The sequence below is a fragment of the Folsomia candida genome, unplaced genomic scaffold (genome assembly GCF_002217175.1).
Source record: "Folsomia candida strain VU population unplaced genomic scaffold, ASM221717v1 Fcan01_Sc023, whole genome shotgun sequence".
Classification (NCBI taxonomy): Eukaryota; Metazoa; Arthropoda; class Collembola; order Entomobryomorpha; family Isotomidae; genus Folsomia; species Folsomia candida.
Window position 1 is genome coordinate 960,385 of NW_019091215.1, and position 23,010 is coordinate 983,394.

At 36.8% G+C, this 23,010-nt stretch overlaps 3 protein-coding genes across 4 annotated transcripts; all 3 read right to left on the reverse strand.

Moving 5' to 3' along the window:
* Nucleotides 1-867: 867 nt before the first annotated feature.
* LOC110858895 (uncharacterized protein F54H12.2-like) lies at nucleotides 868-2,104 on the reverse strand. The gene is made up of 2 exons (XM_022107781.1): nucleotides 1,360-2,104; nucleotides 868-1,253 (listed from the first exon to the last, which is right to left on the reverse strand). Exons 1-2 carry the CDS (start codon nucleotides 2,102-2,104, stop codon nucleotides 868-870), a joined length of 1,131 nt encoding a protein of 376 aa, XP_021963473.1.
* A 5,416-nt stretch (nucleotides 2,105-7,520) lies between these two features.
* On the reverse strand, nucleotides 7,521-12,552 carry LOC110859029. The gene is made up of 10 exons (XM_022107895.2): nucleotides 12,428-12,552; nucleotides 12,193-12,249; nucleotides 11,442-11,498; nucleotides 11,173-11,217; nucleotides 10,288-10,335; nucleotides 10,141-10,215; nucleotides 9,535-9,591; nucleotides 9,340-9,453; nucleotides 8,911-8,967; nucleotides 7,521-7,764 (listed from the first exon to the last, which is right to left on the reverse strand). Exons 1-10 carry the CDS (start codon nucleotides 12,482-12,484, stop codon nucleotides 7,624-7,626), a joined length of 708 nt encoding a protein of 235 aa, XP_021963587.2. The 5' UTR covers nucleotides 12,485-12,552; the 3' UTR covers nucleotides 7,521-7,623.
* A 1,563-nt stretch (nucleotides 12,553-14,115) lies between these two features.
* Nucleotides 14,116-19,103, reverse strand: LOC118438637. 2 transcript variants are annotated; one of them, XR_004836959.1, is made up of 3 exons: nucleotides 19,011-19,103; nucleotides 16,697-17,869; nucleotides 14,116-14,214 (listed from the first exon to the last, which is right to left on the reverse strand). XR_004836959.1 is itself a non-coding variant. In XM_035859175.1 (3 exons), the coding sequence occupies exons 2-3, from the start codon at nucleotides 17,061-17,063 to the stop codon at nucleotides 16,297-16,299; spliced, it is 516 nt and encodes a 171-aa protein (XP_035715068.1). In that variant the 5' UTR covers nucleotides 17,064-17,869; nucleotides 19,011-19,103; the 3' UTR covers nucleotides 16,295-16,296. The 2 variants fall into 2 exon arrangements, 1 of the variants encoding a protein (XP_035715068.1); XM_035859175.1 differs by lacking the exon at nucleotides 14,116-14,214 and adding an exon at nucleotides 16,295-16,445.
* Between the last annotated feature and the right edge of the window lie 3,907 nt (nucleotides 19,104-23,010).

Consider the following 23,010-nt stretch of genomic DNA (forward strand, 5'->3'; position numbering starts at 1 on the left):
CGTTGGATTATGTCATGGATTCTCGGCAAAATCCACTCTCAAATCGGATCCATCAATGTTGAATTTGCTGCAGTTTATAAAGTCCAAGTCCCCTCCAGCCGATCTCTTTCCAACCACCGTCAACCAATTTATTGTCAAGCAGAAGGGGAGTGGTCTGAAAAGAAAGCAGCTGAAGAAGAAGAAGACAAAGAAGCAGAGTGCATGGATTCAAAAGAAGGTGCACGAACACAGGATTAACAAATTGACGAGGAAAATGCAAAAGTGGAACCCATTTTAATTTCGTACAAAATTTATTGAATTTTGATGAATTTTCTTGTTACAACATTTTTGATTTAATAAATGAATCTTGTTATTTATAAATTCTTTGACTAATCTATCATTTTTAGAATAATCCTTTGAAAAATTACTGTACACATTTCTTACACTAAAACCATTTACTCGTTTCCATAAAAACCAAATTGAGTAGTGCCCGCATACGTTACTGTTTGGAGATTGTAATTGGACACAATTTTGTATTGCACCAGTTCCATGTCGTTCGATAAATTCACGAAAATTACTTGCATAAGCATCAACTCCTACTCCATAACTGCAGAAAAAATTTATTGGTAGGTTCCTGTTTTCAATAAACATGCATGTCCAGTGTTCGCCTGGATGAGAAGTGGGACGGTTATTGATTACAATAGCAATAGGATAATGTTCTAAAACAAGTTCATCCAACTCGTCACAGGCACAAACATCAAAGGTAATTTTATTTTTACAAATCAGTCCTGCTAGAATTCGGTAAATCTGATCCGTGTTCATTTTTACATGGAGTAGTCCTTAAAGTAAATATGTCGATTCTTGTCAACGTACAAAACTGATTGATAATCACAATGACAAAGAACTGTTCTTTGCAGACGTAGTTGCATTTCGTAACTTTATCTCGATTTTCACACTTCCATGTCTTGGTATGGCGAACCCATCATGTTGGTGTCTCAAGTCAAAAACATAGAGAGTTTTTCCAGTTTTAAAAATATCGAACGTTAGTTCTATTCCAGTGTCAAGATTTGATAGACCCAGTCCCGAAAATACCCTAAAGTACGCTTCAATACTTTTCTTATTATCGAAATCAAGTTCAAACGTTTGAGATGTTACTTGCTCAGAGTTCACGGTTACAGTGATGCTTGATATATCTGCTTGAAGAAAGTTAAATGGGTTTTCATTGTAATGTCCGTGTACAGCTTTACTCGAGACGATGCCGACTACAAGACGATCTGGCAAAAGACCCGTAATTAGACTCGTTTGTATACTGTAGTGTTCCGGCAGATAGGGAAAATGATTTCATGTCTCCTCTTCGCATTGGATAGCATGCAGGTTGACCCTTTTCCATTAATCTTAAATGTCCCATTGTAATTGATGGAAGTAGAGTATGCTTTTGGACAACAAATTTAGCTTCCATAATGTGAAGTTGTGCTGCATCTTGTGCTGATCCGGAGGTCTTGCTTAGCAGACAAAAACTGTCTGGTGCTCGATATAGTACAATTTTTATATCAATTCCTGGGATGCAAAATCGGTTTTGGTTAAATATAGCCGTCTTCAGTTTTCCACACAGTTCAAACACTTTGCTATTATTTGCCAGTTTCTCTCGAGTTTTCCACCCTTCATCTCCTGTGGTTGGATCTGCTTCTTTGTGATACAGAGCAGCCATTGCTTGAGTCTTGGTATACTCTTTGCCAAAAGATAGCAGAGTCTCCAAGTAAGCCTTGTATGGGTATAATGAAGTTGGGGAAGTGATTTGCGTATCATTAAAATAAATAGCAACTTGACTAAACATTGAATGTAGAAAATTGTTAATTGGCGCAGTATCAGTTTGAGCAGCATCCCTATCAGCTCCCTTGCTATCTACAATCTTGCAGCGAATATAGAGTTGTGTTTCAGAAAAGTCAATGTATTGTGAATCATTTCCTTGAATAATAAATGTCAGAGGAGTGGATCGATCTGAAATGTTTGTTATTGGATGATAATCAACTCGGTGTGAGCTGGCAAGAGTCAAGTCGTAGCCGGGTTCAGAGAATAGATCAGTCTCTGACCGAATAAAGTTAACAATTTGCTTTGGTTTAGCCATTTTCTCAATCAAACAAGGATGGTTTGGAAATAAGCTTTCGTCTTGACGATTTCTTCTTCTTCTTCTTCGTTTTCGACTTTGATTTTAAACGTTTGAGAGGTTTACGTTTTGGCTTTCGTTTGATTTTACGTTTTGTTGGTTTACAAGTTCTTGCTTGACGTTTTCGAACTCTCCTTCTTCGTCTAATCCTACCACCAGACTGGTTGAGTAAATTCGTTCCAGCCTCTTTTAAGGCACTCATTGCATTCGAACGCAAAGAATCTTTGAAAGATTGCTTATTATTTATAACATCCATTGCGATATTTTTAACTGCTGACTTTATGGGAGGCACAACGTGTGGTAACAGTGATTTTACAAAAGGTAGTAAACGACTGGCTATGGCGCCAAAAACTCCACCAAGACCAGCTCCCTTTTGTCGATAATAACTTGCCTTATAAGCCAATGATCCTCCAATCTGAGGTTCGTAGGCTTGGTAGTAATCATCATAATCGTTTTCTGAATACATTTTAGAAACGTTTTCTTCTAAAATGAAGTGTAGCACTAAAACTTCCAAATGAGAATGGAGGAGGTTCACCAAACTCGTTCCTTATATACATGTGAATATAGTCCATGAATGGTTTTGCCACTGAGACATATTGTAAATTGTTGAACGTTTTTGAAACAATTTTATCAATATCAGTATAAGGATTTACAAGCGATCTTAGGATTGGTGCTGTGGTATCGCCCACATGCTGGTTTTCGACAATGCCACAATAAATATAATATCTCGAGTTATTTGATTTAAAGTTGAATTTATAATCTGCTTGTAAGCTTGAGTCACAATGAATTTGATGAGGGAATCCAAGTATGTTGGCCATTTGCGTATTAAATTGAAAATCGTAGACTACATCTTCTTCAACTGTCCGAGTGGATAAAAGAGTATATCCGTTGTAATGTTTAAACAAAAAGTCCTTTGTAGACATTGCTTCAAGTAAATCGTCAAATGTTTCGATATTAGTATTGTTGCAAACTGTTATCCATTCATCCTGAGTTTTATACTCGGAATACGTATTATTTTTAAACAAGTCAAGTGACACAATATTATTATAAATTGTTTTGTTTTCATTTACGGGGCTATTAATGTCATTACTTTTTATTAACACTTTGTACAATTCATCGCCCTTTCCAAAACGAATTGGTGTAGATGGATAAGCACATTCTACCAAGGCTACTTCGTACGAGTTGGGCTCCAAAATTATTGGTGAGCATAACCAATTTCTAAAGCTTGATATCGTATTATCTTGAAAGTGAGAAAATGAGGAGTTGCTCTCAATGTGAACATAAAAGGACGACATGATGACGTTTCTTCAATTCTGAGAACTAAACTCGTGTGACGTTCACAAAATTTTTGTAAGCCATTTTATAGTCAATTTTCGGGGTTTTTATTAATCGTCGAACATGTAACAAGCAAACCCTGCAATCAGTTTTATTTTGGATTTCGTACTCTGACAATTCGGTTTCGTAACCGTCTTGAGATAAGGTTTGGTTTGATTTTCCACTTTCAATTATAGAATATGAGCAGATTATTACGAGTAACGTTATATCAAATGCCAAGATAAAAAGGCTCAATCAAACTAAATGTTTGGGCACACAGTAGAAAGGCATTTTTAAACTTGAAGACTCTGCGAGTAACTAAGAATTGAATGAGTATTACTTGTCTATATAGAGGTAAAAAGATTCGTTGATGGTTTTTAAGATAAGTGGGGAATTTGAGACAATTGGGGTAAATTGAGATACTTGAATAAAATGAGACAAATAGGGTAAATTGAGACATTTTTGATAAGTCTCAAACGTCCCGCCATCATTTCTTCTCAACCCATGTACCCCCATCTGAAAGATTTTTTTCCATAAGAAATACATTGTTGGGGTAATTTGAGATTTTGGGTAATTTTAGTAATTTGGGGTAATCAGAGACACCAGGATAATCTATGCCACGGGGGTAAATTGAGATATTTGGGGCAATTTGAGAAGTCCCGCCATTATTTTTCGACACATGAAAATACATCTGAGACTTTGGTTACTATAAGCAGTCAGCATATCCTTGCAATACATACCCATGCTATAAAGGCCTTGTGGCGAGAAGCCCTAACCGTCTTTTTCCCTCATAAGGCAATGTATGGTGGCGAGAACCCATATTTTTTCCCGTAAGGAAAAGTATGTGGCGAGGAGCCCTCTTTTTCCTCATACGAAGTGTGTGATGAGGACCCGTCTTTTTTTCCCATAAGAAATAGAGTGGGCGAGAAATCCGTGGCTTCTCCCATAAGAAATAAAGCGGGCGAGAAATCCGTGGCTTCTCCCATAAGAAATAAAGTGGGTGAGAAATCTTTGGCTTCTCCCATAAGAAATAAAGCGGGCGAGAAATCCTTGGCGAGAAAACCTAGCCAAGGATTTCCCCATAAGAAATAAAGCGGGCGAGAAATCTTTAGCGAAAAAACCTAGACACTTCTACTACTAATGCTTTAAAGTCAACAGATATCAGTTAAGAGCAAACTGGTTTCCAATCTATGACTGTCCTTCTCACCATATAACTCTGGTGATGAGTCGGATCTTCTCACAGAGAACGGACTCTGCGAGGGCTCCCCTTTCTGGCATTGCCAGACCGTCTGGCCGGGTTCACCCAACCATGAGAGGAGCACCCACCCCGTACTAACACCGAGCCGAGTAGGATTAGCAAATAGCTTCCCGGACAGAGAGGAATCGAACGTGTGACTGCGTGGTGACAGTTCCGCCCCCGAACCCCTAAGCCAAAGGGCTATTGTCAGTTTGATCCTAGTCGAATTTACAAGGTTAGGATGGGATAGAAATATACGGGGTTGCGTGTATGACTAGGCGGGCCCCTTGACTTTTTTGTATAGAATTTCTTGATAAGGTCATGTCATTCAAAAAGTTCCCAACATTGTACTGAAAACAGTGGGAATATATGTACATAGTTGATTTGGGCAGGTAGAGTTTGATTGTGAAGTAAAATAAAATGCTCTTGTGTAGATAGAATAGAACTCGGACTTTTTGGTACATTTTATGATTGTGTAATCGTGTTAATTTTATTCCCTCAACGAAGATGTAATTTTCCCCAACCAAAATTATAGTTTCCCCAATACTGAAATGTCCAGCGGTTTTTTTTCTTCCAAGCCAACCAAACTAATAAAGCAATCCAACAAAATTAGTCGACTTATCAGTCTTCGTTGTGATAATATAAATTGTGGTTGAACCGTTAAATTGGCATCTTGTCTGATACCGATCTACTTGAATTACTTGATAAATGTTTGAATTAGCAATTCAATTAGAAGCATTAGGCTGTTATGATGTTTAACGGAGTATTTTTATTTTTGCTAACAACAAAACTCTCACGAAATATGTAAGGCACCTATATTCTAAAATTTTTAACCTTCAAAAAAATCGAGAAATTTTTATCTGACACGACCCTATCTTGAAATTCTTCAAGGATACAGTCAAACAAACCGTGCTTCCAAGTTATGCGGCGAACGAACACAAGACACTCTTAGAAATGTGGTGTAATAATCTAATGTATTCGTAAGGATTTCTTGGCATTAAATCTCCACGTATCGCTACATACATATGTATTACCGTTAGGTTTCAGATATGAGGAATAATTCATATCTCATATACATACATATTTACCACATGGTATTATTATATTACTAGATTTCTTAGATTGTAAACACGCCCACGGTTGGACGATGAACATGCAATCTCCGGTGTAAGGAGGAAGTTCATTTTTCATGGATACATATATCGGTGGAAAAAGTGGTAAAGGCTAAAGTAGGCGTTGACCAAACAGGTCCTAGACGCGTTGGTTTCGTGCCAACCGCAAGACACGATTTTAAACCACTTCAATATATGTATTTTTCTGCTATGTAACGAAATTTATGCACACTCTCAGAAAACTGGTGGGGAAATGGTTAGTCGGAGTGCAGGTACGTTTGACTTCACCGGCATGGTAATAACGAGCATTGCGGTTTAGTGATGTTGTGGTAATGAAAAATTTACCACTCAGAAACAAACTACTTATACTAATCTCTTAGGAAGTTGTTAACAAATAAATATCAGTACGAAGAATGTATATAATTATATATGTATGTGACTCTAGAATAGCTCGCAATAAATTGGTCCCTGGTCCCCGGTCCCTCGACCTTGGTCCCCCACCATATGGTCCCTGGTCCCTGGTCCCCGAAGGACTATCTAAAAAATGGTCCCTGGTCCCTGGTCGCCGGGGGACCACTGAAAAAAATAGTCCCTGGTCCCTGGTCCCCGGGCGACCATTGAAAAAAATGGTCCCTGGTCCCCGGGGGACCATTGAAAAAATGGTCCCTGGTTCCCGGGAGACCATCTAAAAAAATGGTCCCTGGTCCCTCGAGGACCAGGGACCAAGTGGTCCCCCGGGGGACCATATTGGTCCCGGGGATACGGTTTTTACCGTCCAAAATGGGAAAATATGGCTGCCTATGTATTTAGTTATGGGGAAAGCTAACTTCTTTAATACTCAATATTTTTGGAATTGAACTTCATATTTGCCATCTCCAGGAATTTCTGAAAATCTTGATATGTAATACGGGCACTTTTGAACAATTTTGATGTTTTTCTAATTTTCCCATATGAATACATGTTAATTTTAAAGATTGTTCGAATTGAGCCGTATTATACACTTATTTTCTTAGAATTTGATGGAGAATACGAATATGATGTCAAAATTTAAAAATCTTAAGTTTTAAAGAAGTTGTTTCTGATTGCTCCAATCCAGAGTTTTTCCCAATTCTTCCATTTTTCCCATTTCCTACCTATTTTGGGTGGGTGGGAAAAATGGTTTTTCCCGCTTTTTCCCGCTGCCCTGGTCAATTTGGTTTTTACCAATCGAAGCCCTGAGTGAGTCCCATCATATCGGCTGTTAGTTTGGGGGCAACGAGATTTTAAAAATAAAGCTTTCCCTTCGCGGGGAGATTCAAAGTGTTTAATTTTGAGTCATGTTACATAGTCCGGGGTCATTTTTCTAAGCCTTTTCGCCATTGAAATCCCTTTTACTTTCAAAATTTTTCTCCACAAAAAAAGTGTTTTTTTTCGAAAATTTATGGAACTTCTCACTCCCGAAAGATGAATATGTACAGAGTGGTTTAAATGTCAGGTTACAATGGAAAATTTTTTAATGAGAAAAATTCGTAAATCTCCATTAGTTTCTGAAATTTCTGAAATTCAATATTTTAATAATTTTGTCATCAATGTTCCATAAGTTTTGATAAAAATTAATAGTAATCTAAATCCCAAATCCGTAAGTAGGTAGGTAATGGAAATTTACGAATTTTTCCCATTAAAAAAAAATCATTGTAACCTGACATTTAAACCACCCTGTATGTACCAATACATATTTACTTTTTGATGGACGTTTATTTACAAAATTTATAAATCTTACTAAACACTAAATCTATGTAGTCTGAGTGCTCAATTGCAAATAATGCATGCACTCACAATCAAACAGTTGGTAGGAACAAGTTCTTTGCAAATGATAAAACTTCATTGAAACATTTTGATGTCTTTAATCCAAAATCTGCTCCACCGAACGCCAGCTCAATTCCTTTACTTACAGCTCCCGTAGTAGGCAAGGCTTTCGTCTGAGAAATTATTCACATTAAAGGTGTTTTTTGTAATTTGAACACTATGTACAGAGGACTGCCGAATCATATCAAAGTTTTCGTAAAGAGCGTTGCGAGTAAAGTTTTCGAAATGTTTGAAAACAAGGGTCACATTCTGATAGGGGAACGTCCATAAATTATGTGAGGCATACATCCCGAGTTTTATTACCCTCCCGCCAAATTTTCTCTTACCTAAATATGTACACATCTCATCTTAAAGCTTAGTACTCCGGACGGATTTTTTTACGCGAAACGGCAGATTATTTGTTTCGTATTAAGCTACTTCTTCGCTGGAATTATCTCAATTTTACAGTAAAATGTACCAAATGGGAGTGTTTCTTCAAATAAATTGGAAAATGTTACTTAAGATGAGCTTCGATGAGTCATTCCGCGCGTCTTACCCTTCCCCATGTGTCATGTTTCCTTATGGAGAACTTAAAATTAACGTTGCGGCGTTAATATTCAATGAAATTCAACTGTTATTACTTCAAAAAAATTCTACATTTTTAACTTAACAAAATTGTAGAGTCAGATTTTAGGAAAACTTGCCTTCCTGCTAGGGGACATATACAATTGAGGAAGGAATAAGTTTTCAAAAACTCTGACTCCACAATTTGGTTAAGTAAAAACTATAGAATTTTTTAAAGCAATAGCATTTCAATTTTTTAAGGGGTATTGTTTTCCAAAAATCTGTCCCCACAATTTGGTTCAGTAAAAAATATAGAACATTTTAACCTAGTAACATTTAAACTTCATTGAATATTAACGCCGAAAAGTTAATTTAAATTCTCCATCAGGAAAAATGACAAATGGGGCGGAATAAGACGCGCCCGGATGACTCATCGAAGCTCACCTTAATTTTCTTTTTCCTGTTTTTCAACATTTTTAAGTGAAAAATCTGTTCTGAGTACTATGCCTAACGTGTGGAACAAATCGGGCGTAACTTTAATAATCCCACCCCCCTCAGCCGTGATATAATTTCTGGACATCCCCAAACACAAGTCAATAGTTGAAGTATTTAATTAAGTGGGTTATCTGAACCTCAGACATTGCGATAATTTTGCCAGTAACGCCCTATATATTGTGGCGGTCCTCTCGAATTTATCAAATATTCTAAATAGTTACCTTGATCGTGGTTTTGAAAGTCTTGATTAAATCCTTATATGCGGGAGACATATCACTCTGCATATTGTATGTACAAGTTATTGATTGCATGCATATATAAAAAATTAAAATTATTTAAAAAAACGGTCAGAAACGGTTATAGGGAACAAAATTAGGAAACTTTTGGAGAAACCCGAATTCAAAAATATTGACCCGCCTTTGCGCTAAAAATCAAAGACGGAGCGATTTTTTTCAACTTTGGACTCCTCCCACTCAGCGAGGGGGCGGAGTAATTCCAAATTATTGGTACAGCTGAACTCATAAAAATCAGCTTTACAAACGTTGAGAATCGTATCCAAATCAAATTTATTTTTTGTGAAGTGATTCCGGTTTTCATTATTGTTACTCCTCAACCTTTTTAACGACGTAATATATGGACGTTCCCCATACCATGAAATAGTCTTCGACTTCCTTTGGAAACTCGAGTCTCTCGCACGAGCTGAAATCCTTCTTGCAAAACTTGTCAAACGCGACACGTGCCGGAAGATTTGTGTTGGTTGCGAACTGAAAAATAAATACGATTAACCGCCAAATTCAAACTTATGTATAATCATCTTATATATATATATAAGTAAGTAGCGAGACCTCTTTCAACTTGGGTAGGAATTTATCACCCTCGGTCACCAGGGACTCGCAAATCTCCTGCATTCGTTAAAAGATGGAAATCAGTACTGTGCGCCACAATAAAAAATATTAAAACTTTTCCATAATTTAGAACAGATTATTACAAAAATGTTTCCCATAAATTTTTTTTTTCGATGTGTTTGATCTCTGACGTATAATCAAGGGTCACAGGGGTTTGTACATGTATCGAAAAATTTAATCGGGCCAAAAAATTTCTATCATTAATATTTTCCAAATTTGTTAAGGACAAGTTTCATTTTTTTCATAATTCCCGACAGACGTATGTTTACGGTTTCTTACAGGTTTGTAGCTCGAAGTTTACACAAATTAACGTGATACACTCAAAATAAAAATTTGTCGGATCAACACCGCCGGTGTCAATATATGACTTAACCGTCTTGGTTACAATGTTGAATCCGAGTTATGATGATTTTGATACCGGTAGTTATAATGTTATGACCGGACGGAAAGAATTCATTACTACTCGGAATCACAATTGTAACCAAGGCGGTTAAGTCATATATTGACACCGTTTTGTTTTGAGTGTAAATTTGATTTGAATCTTACATCGGCATCTCCACCATTGGAATATATTGCATTCTCAATCATGCTCTTGTATTTCATCAGGTTATGCTTTTTAACCTGTAGAATTCAAACTTTTTCCTGTTATTAAATATTTAAGAATATATTTTTTTTTATAAATTAAGAACTCGCCCTCGCAGCGAAGTCGGTGTGTTGCACGGCAGCTTGGCATGAAGGAGCCTAGATAAAATAAATACATAACAATATGCAAATGCGAGCCAGACTTTAGACGATACACTCTTAGAAATCCAGTATTAAAATAATAGCATGAGGTATTCATATATGACTCTACCAAGGTGGTATTGATAAATAATACTGCGTAGTATTAACCCGGTATTAAAGTTTTACAATATTGGTATCAAATTTTTACGGGCCGGTATAGTTTTAATACCAAGCGGTAGCAAATTTAATACCGAGAAATCAATACCTGCGTGACTATTTATACCGGATTTCTAAGTGTACATATGTACACTTTAAAAATAGTGGTGTTTACATTTTTGAAAAGTGTGTAGATAAATACGTAAACCTAAATTCGATCCTTAAGTAAACCATACATACACTCTAAAAAATCCGGTAATAAATTCTTAATGCCGCATATTACCACCTCTGTGGTAAGATTAGGTATTAACATCCGCGGTAGTATGTATGTATGGTAACGCTCTGTTACCATTTCCTACACCAAGTGGCAGCAAAGACTACCTGTCTGGTTAAGTTAAGAGGTTCAATTCGTCCACCACCGGGGCAAGGCAGTATTTAGTCTTTTGCCAAAATTTAGTTGTTACTGTAGCACGGTAGAGTCATATATGTATGTTAACCGCATGATAATAAAATTTCTTAGAGTGTGTTAGATCCAGAATCACGTTAACTTTATAAATAGTAAAGTTTTCCATTGATTTAGTATACTTTAGTCAAGATAAAATTCATAGTGCAGTTATATATATTTCAGAATGGTGAAATTATTTTTAAGAGTGCAAATATGTACACAAGGTAAATAAACAAATTACAAACTAGTATTACCCATGGCATTACAAAATTTGAAGCATCGCACGTTTTCGGGTCTCCCTATTGATAAATAAATTCGAAATATAAATATTGCATAGGTAACATTTCCGAGGAACAGATAAATGTAGGTATTGATTTGAAAATATTTAAGCGTGATAGATTTGATTTGAATTTCAGCCCACTCGGTATGTTAATCAAGTGGAGACGTGTTTTTGGCGGGCAGAAATTCCATCACACGAAAATATTTTCCAACCCATAATTATAAATATTATTTAGGGACCAACCACAATAAAGGAGTGAAGACAGCCGGAGTAGATGGCATGTTGGTCGGGGAAAAAAGCCTAAAATGGTGGTTTTAATGGCTCGCAATCATGGAAAATATTGCAAAGCGAAAAGTAGATAAATTTCCACTCGTCTCACAATGCAAGTCTTTTACGTGTACAACTCAGATGTGGTTGGGACCAATTTTATTTTGTTCACCACAAAAAATAAGCATACCCGTATTTTTTCATTTTTCATAATGCGCTAATTTGAGCGCGAGGCGCGAATTTTAAAACATTTTTCAGCCAAAACCTCGCTTTTTAAAAATTCGGTAAATTTTCGAATTTTAGCGCAAATCCAAAAATTCGAAAACATGTCTCTTCAGAATGACTTACTTGACTTGTAAAAAATTCACATGCATTATTTTTTGAAAAATTAAAAATTTGAAGAACTTTATAATTTTAATGGATTTCAAAAACTGGCCAAAAATTTTGAAATTCAAATTTCGAGACAATTCGATTTTTTGTAAGTCATTCCGAGGAGACATGTTTTTGAATTTTTGGATTCGCGCTAAAATTCGAAAATTTACCGAATTTTTAAAAAGCGACGTTCTAACTGAAAAATGTTTTAAAATTCGCGCCCCGCGCTCAAATTAGCGCGGAAAAATGAAAAAATATGGGTATGCTTATTTTTTGTGGTGAACAAAATAAAATTGGTCCCAACCAGATCTGAGTTGTACACGTAAAAGACTTGCATTGTCAGTTACATAAATACCTGCACGTATTTCAGCGCTTCTATGTCCACCTGAGTAATCAGGTTGCAGTCTTGAGCCTAAAAAAATATGGAAAAAATGAAATAAGCTACATATTTCGTTACATATTTACACTTTAAATAATTTAGAGACTCGCGGAGGTATGTAAGCGTGTGACCATTTGTTCTCAAATTATTTAGGGTGCAAGTCCTAAATACAGAAACGTGATAGGAATGAAATAGCTTGCTTTTTCTTTACCCAGCACAAGGTTAATCCGGTCAGAAGAAGTAGTTGGACACTCAAAAATGAAATCATGTCTGCAAATCTTGCAGTTTTTCAGAAATATTTATTTAAGTAAATCGGATGATGCTCAGGACCATTGATGTGTGACAATTACGCACGTTTAGCGTAACGTGTAACGAGTTTTATTGCTAGGCTGACGTTAGTTACATATGTGTGCATTTGATGTCATACAATTAATTATGCATGCAGTAACCCAGATAGATTCAAGGCATTGTCCTTCGGATGTCAGGATTTATAGATAGTTTAATTGCTATGGTTTGATTTTTTAAATGGGGGAATTTTTTACATGCAATTGTTATGGCGGGGTGACCCTTAAATATTTAAAAGATCAAAATTAGATTTGAATGAATGAATGGATGAATACAATTTTAATTTGACAGGTACAATTTAAGTGTTAGGTTTTTAAAGATGCGCAAGAATCCAAACTTTAAAAACCTATCAGTACAGCTTTGTTTAGCTCGAACCAGGAGTGATTAGTAAACCCATGTTTGTCAATAGTTTTGTATGAAATTATGTGCTACTAATGTACACTAATTCTTCCATCAATCCTTCGTATTACTAGGCTCCAAATTCTAAAAAGATTTACTATCCCTTCCCCTTGACTACTTCCCAGCGGAGGTCGTCTATAGAGCCCCTTGGTTAATTTTTGTTCATATTTAACTTCATATTATTTCATGAGAAAGCAATAAGCATCTCTGGTCTAAATTTCAGCTTTCTATGTTAATTTCTAAAAATCGGCATCGGTCACCCCATAGCATAGGGTCGCTCAAGATTAAAATTTTATCAATGTCATGCCAAATTCTTCCATTAGAACCCATTAGCAACCTCTCTACCAAATTTCAGCTCAATATGACGATTTTGAAAAATCAGTATGTGTCACCCCATAGGGTCGCTCAAGATAAAATTTTTTTCCAACTGAAAGTCATTTTTATCTACTAGGAGCCATTAGCAACCTCTGTAGCGAATTTCAGTTTTCTTTGACAATTTTGAAATTTTGGTTCATGATACCCCACCCACTCCGACGAACCCCACCGGTCAACCACTTGACCGATTTGGCCCATCATCGAACTCGTTTCCTAACTTTGTCCAATATGCATATGGTAAAAATTTTAAGTTAATCGGTCAACGCGTTCGAGAGTTATCGAAAGACAGACAGACAGACAGACAGACGGACATGACAATTACATAAGCCATGGTTCGGGCTAAAAATACAAATCTTCAAAAGCGATAAAGGTCGGTTAGGATCTCATATTCGATTCTAAAGAATTAGGATGATTTATGCCTCCGATTTGAAGATAAGGATTCAAATTAGAATAAAATTGCTTGTTAGTAAAGAGTTGCGGAACCAATACGTATAGGCAAATATTTTGTATTATAAAATATATGCAAGAGTGTTACGAGGAGAATTGTTAATTCGCATATTAGAATCTCTATAATTCACCATTTATGTAGGGCGAATATCAGAATGACGCATAAATTTATACGTACATCCATTTATTCAGAGCAGATGTTTGTTTTGTGGCTAAATGCATAAATTTACCGTGCCGTGATGAATACGCAATTGATCGGCAATTAACAGATGTTGATTTATTGATTTATTAATTAATTAGAAAACTTAACATCTTCATTATTTCTTCGTGACCTTAGTATTCTTCTTATCGTAGATATTTATTCGTAAGTTACGATGGTTATGAGATTCTGTGAGGTTAGTGACACAATGTGGAGAGGACGGAATATCACATCTGAAATATGTGTTAAAAATATATTTATGATGGAAACTGGGTAAAAGAAAAACGTGGAAAGCTTATTTTTTTGGGTAAATTACTTACAAAAAGATCTATGTATGTATTAAGTATGTATGTAGATACATGTATTAAGTTAAAACTCTAGATTTCTGAAGTCAACTTCTGTGATGCGTTTTTTGGGCTAGTAACCTAGGAGGAAAAATTGTTTGAGCTTTCGGGATAAGTTACACATCATGTTGTACTGAACCTAATTAATGATACATTTTGCATTACTATAGTGCCAACTCTCCCCAATCCTGGGAGGGATTGGCTATCATATGAAGGGGTAATTTTAACGCAAGGTATCGAGTTGTATTTCTCGGCGCAACACCCAAACTTACGAGGAAACATTTTGGCACATTTACTTTATTCATTGCTCAAAAATGGGCAGATATTTATTTATCTAATACACCTTGATTATTAACTCTGAAATAGGAATAGTTAAATTACCTCAACAATAACAACCTCACCGTGCCTTTAATACACAGAACTATCATTTTCAAGGGTGTCAGTACATCTACAAAATTACTGCCGAACCTCACTTTTACTGCCGAACATCCACGAACCCGTTTCAAGAACAGTTTTCTATCCAAAACCCTGCCCAGGCTGGCATATTTTAACTGGTTCAGAATAATTTCCGACGTTTTATTCACCATTCCGCATAATCCACCAGCGAATAGAATAAAAAATTGTGTTTCTATCATACCAGATAGGAAAAAAGCACTTTCCACATTATGCAATAAGTTTTCTACGTTCGACACACAAAAATAGGTGCAAAAAACGTTGCTTACAAAAGGCGTTAGGACATGGTTTTGACGAATTCGCGGGTGAATATCTCTGGCGGGGAGTTGAATTTTGAACTGATTTTTGGTCAGTTGTAAGATAATACTCTCAAAAAGACATATTTAAAATTTTAGGCCGATAGCTTTATAAATGCCCCCTCCAGTGCCCCCAGAGTTGGAAGGAGCCAAAAAAACACTTTCCAAACTGAATTACTCATATAGCATGATAACCTAAGAGGTCAGAGGTGAATGATTGTTAATATTACAACCCTAGATAATCATTGCATGTAATAATAAAAGAATCTACATGAATTACATAATGTTGGGCCTCCATCATCGCTGATACTTTTTCATGAAAATTGATAAATTGGACCGTGCACAGGAAAATTGACCTGCTGACCTTGAACGCGGACCCACTCGGTCAAATGAAGATTGAGGGCAAAGCTCTAAGTGTCCCAAATAATATTAAACTAAACAGTGAAGATTTTGTGTAAACAGTTTTGGAGAACGACCCTAGCTAATCAGCTGTCGCGGAATCCTAAAAAACTCGTGAACTTATTTGGAAAATTAATGGTCAAATTTTTTAGAAAATAAATTTTACTAATCTTTTTGTGTCCCCCACTGCAGAACTATTTTATCTACAAGGTACAAGTGACAAAATAATAAAATTATTGCGTTTTGGTTAGTTAAATTATTTCTGAAGTTCGACATCGAAAACGACGGGAACTTTTCCAAAAATTTTATAAGGTCTGATGAAAACTCAGTCCGTGGGGTATAACCACTTATCAAAATTTTGTCAAAAGTACTTCAAGTGCAATATACTATATGTACCTTGGATAAAAACCACGTTAGGGATTTTTAGCATCAAAGTCGTAAAATGTGGGGGCCTTAAAAGTGGAAGAGTTGCGTTAAAGAGCGCATTCCATTAAGACAAGTATGAAATTAGACTGCAAAACGGACTTAAAAGATACGCATAAGGCAAACGTGGTTTTATATAGTGAAAAGCATGCTAAGTCCCTTAAAAATAGTCGCAAAGACGATTTTTGCATCAGGACCTAAGAAAAAAATATTTTGTTCAACGCCATTTTATAAGAACACTGGTTTGGAAAACTAAAAAAGGACACCTCTCCAAATTTGACCTTGCCTCATTTCGCAGAGTACACAAAATCGGAAGCCAGATATGCTTACCTATAGTTTGAGACATGGGCTTTCACATAAAACAAGTTAGAAATCTCTACGACTAAAAACCATCCCGCAATTAAAGTATGAATTCGTCAAAACCATGTCCTAACGCCTTTTGTATGGCAAAAGCACTGAAAATCCCGGGCAGAAACCCCTTTCGAGTGGGGACCGAAGTGCCGAGTACTAGTGGTTTCGCTAGTATTGCTAGGTCCCTCATGGTGTAACCTGAGACATATTTTAGGATAGTATCATTTTTATACTCGATTCTGTCCGAATAAGAAATGCAGTTTTGTCAAAGTAGTTCCTATCATGTATTTATGATTAATAGTAGAATAGTAGAATTAATTTACATAAGTTAACAACACGCGTTAGAGGAAAAAGTACTTATTTAAATCAAGCATGTGAAATTGTAAACTGATATCTTAAAGAATTTGCTGTATCAACTGTACTGATATTAAAATGATGTACAATTTTACCTGCAACTTTAGGTCCTCGGACGAGGGGGTGGGCGTCCAACAAACCTTTCAAATTGGTCCATACCGATGTTTCTGCCTCGTAGCAAATTTGGTCCCGCAGTGGTTCGTATTCCACCTCAACTTTAGTTCGCATCGTGCACTTTTCGGATTTGCAAATTATCCTGGGATTTTTGAAATACTCGATTTCTGCATGAATTCTTGGAATGTACATGATTTTTTGCAGTTCAGTGATATCCCCTTGAAATTCCCGGATTTGTTTTTCTTTTAAGCCACAAGCTTCCTCATTTTCTAGGATATGACCCTCAATAGTTTTCAATAGAGGGAGGAGAGCGTCGATAAGTTGTCTCGTTCTGAAAATGGACATCATATTCGAGACGTCACGACTTGTAAAAGTTTGTATTCTCTTTACCAGACGAATACACTCTTGCCGCGATTTATTCCAACTTTCCTGAATTACTTTTATCTCCAATCTTATCCTTTGCAACGACGAACTTGAAGGCCTCGCTGTCGAAGAGGAAACAATTTTCCGTAAAAAATTCAAAATCCAAGTCAGGTTTTGTCTCCTTGATTGTTTCCATGATTTTTTTGATGGACGTCCCCATCGATCCAAGTCGGTACTGGATGCTTCTGGAATGGGTGAAGAGGAAGATAATGTTTCGAGCGGCGGAACGATCCAGTTGGGACAGCAGGTCTAGGAAACAGTACCGTAAAATGCTGTCAAGCCGATCTTCATTGGGTTTTAGGAGGATGCAAATGGCGTCAATGGACTTAATGGAAGATACAAATTCCAGGATGTTTTCCAGGTGTTGCTTATTAACTTCGACCCCACCGGTGCCTATAATTCCGGGGGTGTTGATTAGGGTGACAGTGACATCTTGAAAGGCGAAGCTGTACGATTTACAGGCCCGCGTTCCGGCCCCCGTAGAGTCCATTTATTCGTTTCCGTCTTGATTTTTCTCGTCGCCGAGGGTAACCTCGATCTCATTGTTATTGCTGTCAGTCATCATGAACAAGCAGGGAATAGGGGCGTGGACATCTTGGATGGTTTTTATGTTATTTATGTCAGCGTGAGTAGCATAATTGGCAAAGGAGTTGATAAAGGTGGATTTTCCTACGCCTGATTTCCCCAATAGGAGAAGAGTAATTTCACGTTTTTTCATAATTTGTTCCGACCTGAGAATAGATTGAGTAAAGTTAAGTTTAATAAAATGCAATGCGGCATAAATTGAGAGGTCTCAACCCTTCGCGTGCCGTGCTTGTTGAACATATTTAAACTCAAAGCAAAGTTGTGTGCATATGCAATAAAGTCTAGTCGAATGAAATGGAGGACGAGGCAACAAAAGTATTGGACAAGTGTCAGCGGATTGTTTTATCATCCTATGCGTTACTCATCTTTGACAAAGTTTTACACAACTTTATTTAAATATTCAGCATAATACCAAGCCTGGGTATGCGTTGACTTTTAAGCTTATGTACAATGCGATGGTGTGAAGTGTAACCCTCCGGTTTGGTTGAAATTTCGAAATTATGTGGTCCATGTCAATACAACCAAAGTTTCTTGAGGAAGTCTGTACGATAGTCAGAATTTGCCAAAATATTTGAGGTCAAAGTTGGAAAATGTGCAATTTTTAGTACGGGAAGAGAATGGAAGTTGAGCTTGCTTCCTCCGCCTGGTAAAAATCGCCCGTTTTTCAACTTTGCCCGGAAATATGTTGGCAAATTCTCACCATCGCACAAACTGCCTCAAGAAACTTTGGTTGTATTGACATGGACCACATAATTTCGAAATCTCAACCAAATCGGAGGGTTACACTTCACACCATAGCATTGTTAGTATGTGCATATGTACATATGCCTGGTTGGAGATAAAATTATGGGAGTAGTTATCCGCACTGAACGATAAGCAGACAAATTGTCTGCGTTACATATATTACATTTAACACGGGTGATATTTTAAAAAGAATTGGCGACAACCTGCTCGGTAAATTAGTTGTTAAAAGGTTTAAAATAAATTCCGAGTCGATAAATCCTTCAAAATGTGCTGATTTTGAGGATAATGAGTCATGCATTCCTGCATTCCTGCATTCCTCCCCAACTATGTCTGCAAACCATAAAGCGAAACTAGATATCTTTTATCAGACACTGTGATGCGTTATTAGCGGGGCATGCAATTTATCAATTCTCTAAAATTCTAATTAATGTCGCGAAACTTATTTAAGCCGTCATATTAACATAAATTAATTGTTTATCCTCTTATGTAACCTGTTAAATTATGCAATTGAGGATGCAAAAATCAGAATATGAAACAACTTACTTTTTCCTGAGACGTTAAATATTGTTAAGGTGTGAATTGTCAGCTGTGTAAGTGTTCCTGATATTTGGTGCTTGCGTGGAAAACAGAACCTCTAATGATTAATGGCACATATTGCTTGTCTATATTCCCTCAGTTATAGAGTAGATAAGGAGATAATTAGGTTTGTACTATGCGATAAGAGACTGGATAATGGGCATACGGGCAAGTGTGTAATGTACATAAAATCTCGTGATTGTGAAAGCTGAAGGAGAGAATGATATAGGATATGACATATAATTTTGTGACATGTACATATGATTATTATCGTCGATGGTATTATGCACTTGTCCTTTGTGGTAACACTATAGTTGTAAGTTATCTTCTTAATGTACGAAATTGCCTCAGGTGCAGGTAATATTTTTATTACCAAAGTGTTTACGTGTTGGGTGGAGTAGGATTTAGCCTATGTAAAAGTATGTTCCGACCGGTGATAAATTACGTTTTACCGAAGCAGTTGAATGTCAAAGTACCTCCGACCTCCGCCGGTAACTGTTGTATAACGAGAGTAGATAAGTGTAGGCACTGGGTAGAAGTAAAAATTGGCGAAATATCGGGGCATTTACATACGTATAGATATGTAAATGTGCATTACACAGGACAATACGCCCCGATTTCACGATTTCGCTCCACCGGAGATCTGTAGCTTTTTGGGGCCTGTCCAAAAATTACGTCGCGGGAGAAGGGGGTGAGGGGTTCAAGCCAGAGTGTCCAAGGGCAAAAAGGCATGCCGTGCCTAAAATGCCTGTTTGCCTATTAGGCACGTGAATTTTGGCCATGCCCGATTGCCCGAAATGCCTTTTTGGTAAAATTGGGGCAATGTGATCATACTATCGTATGCTGTTTAGTGGTAATCGTTCACAGTTCACAGGATTTTTCGATATGTGAATAATTAAGATATTAAGCCGATTTGGATTATCATCTATATATATGTACATATACACATGTAGATTATTATCTATGCATATGCACATCTTTAGGTGCACAAATATTCTTAATTATCATGCGCGCGTAGGGAAATAATTTTGCGGAGTAGCTGTGAAAAAGTGTTAGGTTGTTAAAGTTTTAGAAAAACGAAATGTAAAGCTAATTACATTGTTGTCACTCTTTCTTGTCTATAGAAAAATTTATCAAATGGTTCAGGCAATACCCAATGGAAACATACGGAGAAAGGCAAAAAGGCATCAAACGGGCAAAAAGGCACGCAAAAAGGCAATCCGGCATTGAAACGGGCAAAACGGCAAAAAGGCATGAATTTTTTCCCATAAAGGCGCTTTTTTGCACACTCTGGTTCAAGCCTCCAAAGATATTTGGCACATGTTAAAGGCTGGCAGCGGGTCTATAAATTCGACATTTTTGCCTTACATAATTTATGGGTATCCCTATGAGTCTTATATACTTCGTATTCTTACACGCCTGCCGGCCGACACCGCCTTATATTCACAGCAAATTGGCGCCGCCGCTGACGCCAGATTGGTCGGCGTTGACCACTGATAAATAAATTTGTATTTATGTATGAGTAAGAATTATATGATTCGACAAACAGATCCGCCGAGTATTTCAAAAGTGGAATTACTCCGTTTCAGTATGTTCCCCACATGAAAAGAATTCAAACTCAACATTTTTTTCTGGCGCCAAAATTTTCCCTGGGGGGTTATGAGAATAATGGGAGATTCATATGGTGCACATAGGGCACTGCATATCTATGGAACGGGTGGATGAAATTTCAAAAACAAAATCTTGTTACACTCTTTGGATCAGTACCTCGAGGTGTTTTTCGAACTGAGTTGAAATTCCAACTTTTAGGGGTTTTGTGCATTAACGAAAAATTTCCGAAAAAATTGGTTTCTGGAAATGACGAAAAAAGTATGGCGCAAGGTTTAGATCTACCCCAATTTTTGATATGTTAAAGATATTTGGTAGTAGAACGAAAGTTAAATTACGCAAAAAGTCGAAATCGAACTGCGTGACCTTCTTTCGGGGAACGAAAGGTCACAATGTCAAAGGTCACGGGGCCACATAAATGGGATATCGTTGCAAAGGTCTTGACGAGAGGATTCCGAAAATATATACTTTGTGGGGTCTGGGACGACCCCCTGATTATTTAGAGACAAAAGAACGAAAATCTGCGGTTGACCAAAATTTAACACAGCAGTGAATTGGGAGCTAACACGGAAGGATGAATGGGAAAAACTCAAATATGTTCTCCTGCCTCTAGATTTGCAGGGTGTGGTCCCAGACCCCACAAAGTATATATTTTCGGAATCCTCTCGTCAAGACCTTTGCAACGATATCCCATTTATGTGGCCCCGTGAGCTTTGACATTGTGACCTTTCGTTCCCCGAAAGAAGGTCACGCAGGTCGATTTCGACTTTTTGGGTAATTTAACTTTCGTTCTACTACCAAATATCTTTAACATATCAAAAATTGGGGTAGATCTAACCGATAAACCTTGCGCCATACTTTTTTCGTCATTTCCAGAAACCAATTTTTCCGGAAATTTTTCGTTAATGCACAAAACCCCTAAAAGTTGGAATTTCAACTCAGTTCGAAAAACACCTCGAGGTACTGATCCAAAGAGTGTAACAAAATTTTGTTTTTGAAATTTCATCCACCCGTTCCATAGATATGCAGTGCCCTATGTGCACCATATGAATCTCCCATTATTCTCATAACCCCCCAGGGAAAATTTTGGCGCCAGAAAAAAATGTTGAGTTTGAGTTCTTTTCATGTGGGGAACATACTGAAACAGAGTAATTCCACTTTTGAAATACTCGGCGGATCTGTTTGTCGAATCATATAATTCTTACTCGTATGTATGGTTCTCAATGCCTGGTCCGAATTTTAATAATTTATAAGTGGAAAGAAGTACTTGTTTATTTGTTACTTGCCTTTTGCGTGGTTGTGCTTAAAAAACAAACCTTGTTTTTACATAAAGCTTATATTCAGCAGTCATACATATTTATTAAATACATATATATGTACGTTTTTAATCAATACACGAACTATCACTTCCTAGCCTAAAACATATACATACATACATACAAATTATTACTATTTTTACATTCGTGTCCAGTATCGCTTGCGACAGTAAGTGATTAATATGAAACCATGGCTTTATCTGCATACATAGTTTTGCCTTTGTGCGCATACATCAAAATTTATAAAGGGTGTTGATGTAATTCGTTCCGATTTCTCTTGTTAATATTCGAAAACTTGCACCTCAAAAACAGTGAAAACTTCGGGGTAATTTTTTTAATTGGAGACATATTGCTTGTGTTTGTATTCCGGCAATTTATACTAATCATGCCCTTAACCCTTTCTTTTGACTTTGTAAATTTAAAATAATGAGTAAATACTCATTTTTGTAAATTTAGGTCGGGTTACAAAAAAAAACAATCGGGACGAATTAAATCAACACCCTTTGAAGTTCTGTATTCCTTATATTTTACATTTGTGTTTAGCGTTATTTATGGGTAAACTCTGAAAAATTAATGTACCTGTGAATCAATATCTATGCAGAAGTGAATAATTCCTTTAACCACAAACTGCTTTAAGATATCATTCCGATCCTAAGCTGCAATGAAGCAAGCCTGTTTATTGCCGGTCCTAGTCGCCCTAAGTAATTTGCTGGATACAATGGCAAAAGATTCATATGAAATTGCCGGGTTTGTAGAAACCATAAACTCAGGTGGACCATGTCATATAGGTTTAAGTTACGTGGGGAATTTCCAAGTCCCATCAGGAATTAGGCAACCATACCAATTAAACGGCCTGGATATTGGAAATTTAACCGTAAAGTAGTGAGTATCAAAAATTCATACAATTCATCAATAATTTAATTAATTTCTGCTGCCGCACAATTTTAAGAGGCAATCTTCACATCTTGCGAAACTCGTAGCAAGATTTTAGTGGATGCCTCGCCACAAAAATTAAGCAAATTTCGGCAACCAAAACGCACTGC